The sequence below is a fragment of the Staurois parvus genome, unplaced genomic scaffold, assembly GCF_062004578.1.
Source record: "Staurois parvus isolate SC_StPar_1 unplaced genomic scaffold, SC_StPar_1.0 ptg000374l, whole genome shotgun sequence".
NCBI lineage: Eukaryota > Metazoa > Chordata > Amphibia > Anura > Ranidae > Staurois > Staurois parvus.
The window spans coordinates 570,926-573,509 of NW_028318170.1; the positions used below are offsets into that span (position 1 = coordinate 570,926).

Here is a 2,584-nt window from a genome sequence, read left to right on the forward strand (position 1 = left end):
ATGGCGTATGCTGACCTGAGAGCTGAGCTGGAATGTTCCATCTGTCTGAACATTTATACCAATCCTGTAACCCTGAGATGTGGACACAACTTCTGCTGGGTCTGTATTGATCGTGTGCTGGATACACAGGGGGGGTCTGGAGGGTGTTCCTGTCCTGAATGCAGACAGACGTTTCCATATCGGCCTTCTCTACAGAGGAACATAACACTATATAACATAATTAAGAAGTTGCTATCTGCCCAGCCTGATCAGGAGGAGTCCGGGGTCTTCTGCACTTACTGTGTGGACTTTCCTGTACCTGCTGTTAGATCCTGTCTGCACTGTGAGGTTTCTCTGTGTGATAAACACCTGAGAGTCCACAAAAAGTCTCCAGAACACATCTTAACTGACCCCACCTTGTCCATGGAGAGCAGGAAATGTTCCGTCCATAAGAAGATCCTGGAGTATTACTGCACTGAGGATGAGACCTGTATCTGTGTGGCCTGCACTTTGGCTGGAGAACATCGAGGACACCAGGTGGAGATGCTGGATGAGGCTTCTGAGAAGAAGAAGGAGACACTGAGGAATGTTCTGCAGAAACTTCTGACAAAGAGAGAGGAGATGGAGGAAAGAGTCCAGAGTCTGCAGGAATACAGGAGGAAAGTAGAAGAAAAAGCAACTGGTGATATCGAGAGAGTCACTGCCCTGTTTAGAGATCTCAGGAGACGTCTGGAAGACCTGGAGAAGATAATCCTGAGAGAGATCTCCAGGAGGGCAGAGCGGGTCTCCATCTCCATCCGGGATGTGGAAATAAAGAAGGAGGAGCTGTCCAGGAAGATACGTGACATTGAGGAGCTGTGTAACATGACGGATCCACTGACTGTCCTACAGGAATCAGACACAGGTGACTTGTGTGATACTGAGGATGGAGATAATGAGGACAGAGAGACACATGAGGAACTCCTCCATGATGGCGGGAGGCTGGATGTGGCTGGGATATCACACACATTACACACATTATCTGATATAATAACAGAGGGAAATGTATCCTTCTATTTACAGGGAGCTGAGGACATATTACTGGATGTAAACACAGCTAATAACAATCTACATATATCAGATGACAGGAAAACTGTATCCAGGTCAGATATAGACCAGAATCGTCCAGAAACACCAGAGAGATTTCAATATCATCAGGTGTTGAGCAGTCAAAGTTTCTCCTCAGGGAGACATTACTGGGAAGTGGATGTTGGGGGGTCAGGTGGATGGAGAGTCGGGATGTGTTACCCCAGTATAGACAGGAGAGGAGGGCAGTCAGTGATTGGAGATAATAAGTCCTGGGGTTTGTACAGGATTGGTGATCAGTATATGGTAATACATAACAGTAATAACATCCACTTACCCCCCAATCCCCCCAGTCCCAGAGTCAGGATATATCTGGATTATCAGGCCGGGCAGATCTCCTTTTATGATCTGTGTGACCCGATCCGACACCTCCACACCTTCACCACCACCTTCACTGAGCCCCTCCATGCTGGGTTATGGGTAGTGGGAGGTTGCATAAAGATTTGTGGGAAGAATTGGGAGATGTGAGAACTCCGCCCAAAGATTGGTGATGTCAGAGGGAGGAGAGATGTGATTTGGTGGAATGTTCAACTAATGGGATAAAGCAGTGGGTGGGGTCTCAGTTGGTGTCCTTCAGGCTTTTCTACTATAAATAATAAGTGAGATTTTTCCCTCTGTCACTGGTCACTGTGATTGGGTAGAATATCGGTCCAACTATCTATCTATCTATCTATCTATCTATCTATCTATCTATCTATCTATCTATCTATCTATCTATCTCTCCATCCATGTCATGACAATCTGACATATTACTTTTTCTGTAATTATGACACTGAAAATGATCAGATATGATGTGACCATTCACAGCTAGGCACTAGTATACAATGGATGGCATGAATGAAGCCATCCATTGTATACAACTGTCATGTGACCTGCTGTGATTGGTCACAGCAGGTCACATGGTACCGGCAAAGGGGTTCTGGTACGCAGATCTGTCATCGGCTTTGTCCGAGGCACATGGCCGGTGACAGATTGCACCGCTGCGCGGCTCTGCAAGTGCGAAAACTGCGCATGTGTAGGAGGACGCCATATGGCGTCCACCCGGAAATCTACAGCATTTTCAAGGCCACCATTCGGCTATTGGCCAGGAGGGAAATGGTTAAGTTAATTTTCATTAACTAACATCTCTTGATTTCTCTTTTGAAATGAAATTAGTTTCTGATTTGTCTATCCTTTTTTGTCTAGATGGATGTTTGATGTCCATTGTTTCCTCTCTTATGGTTGTGGACGTATAGGTCAAATAAATCTTTGCTAGGTTACACCTATATATCCTTCTAAAGCATTTAACAGGTAAAATTGTCCAAAGTTTACCTCAACCTATTGAATTATGATTTCTTCATAACTTCCTTTAAATTTAACTAATCTTTTTGTCTATCCCATTGTACCTAGATATCTGATGCCCATTATATCCTCTACAACTGTTTTGGACATGTAGGCCAATTAAGATTTTTTAGGTCATTTTCTCCTAGCTCTGAGAGCT

General features: G+C 44.6%; 1 protein-coding gene across 2 annotated transcripts; it reads left to right on the forward strand.

Moving 5' to 3' along the window:
* LOC149456142 (E3 ubiquitin-protein ligase TRIM39-like) lies at positions 1-2,088 on the forward strand. 2 transcript variants are annotated; one of them, XM_089685392.1, is made up of 2 exons: positions 1-303; positions 409-2,088. In XM_089685392.1, exons 1-2 carry the CDS (start codon positions 1-3, stop codon positions 1,570-1,572), a joined length of 1,467 nt encoding a protein of 488 aa, XP_089541518.1. In that variant the 3' UTR covers positions 1,573-2,088. The 2 variants fall into 2 exon arrangements, with proteins under 2 accessions (XP_089541518.1, XP_089541517.1); XM_089685391.1 differs by having other exon boundaries at positions 1-2,088.
* Positions 2,089-2,584: the final 496 nt, after the last annotated feature.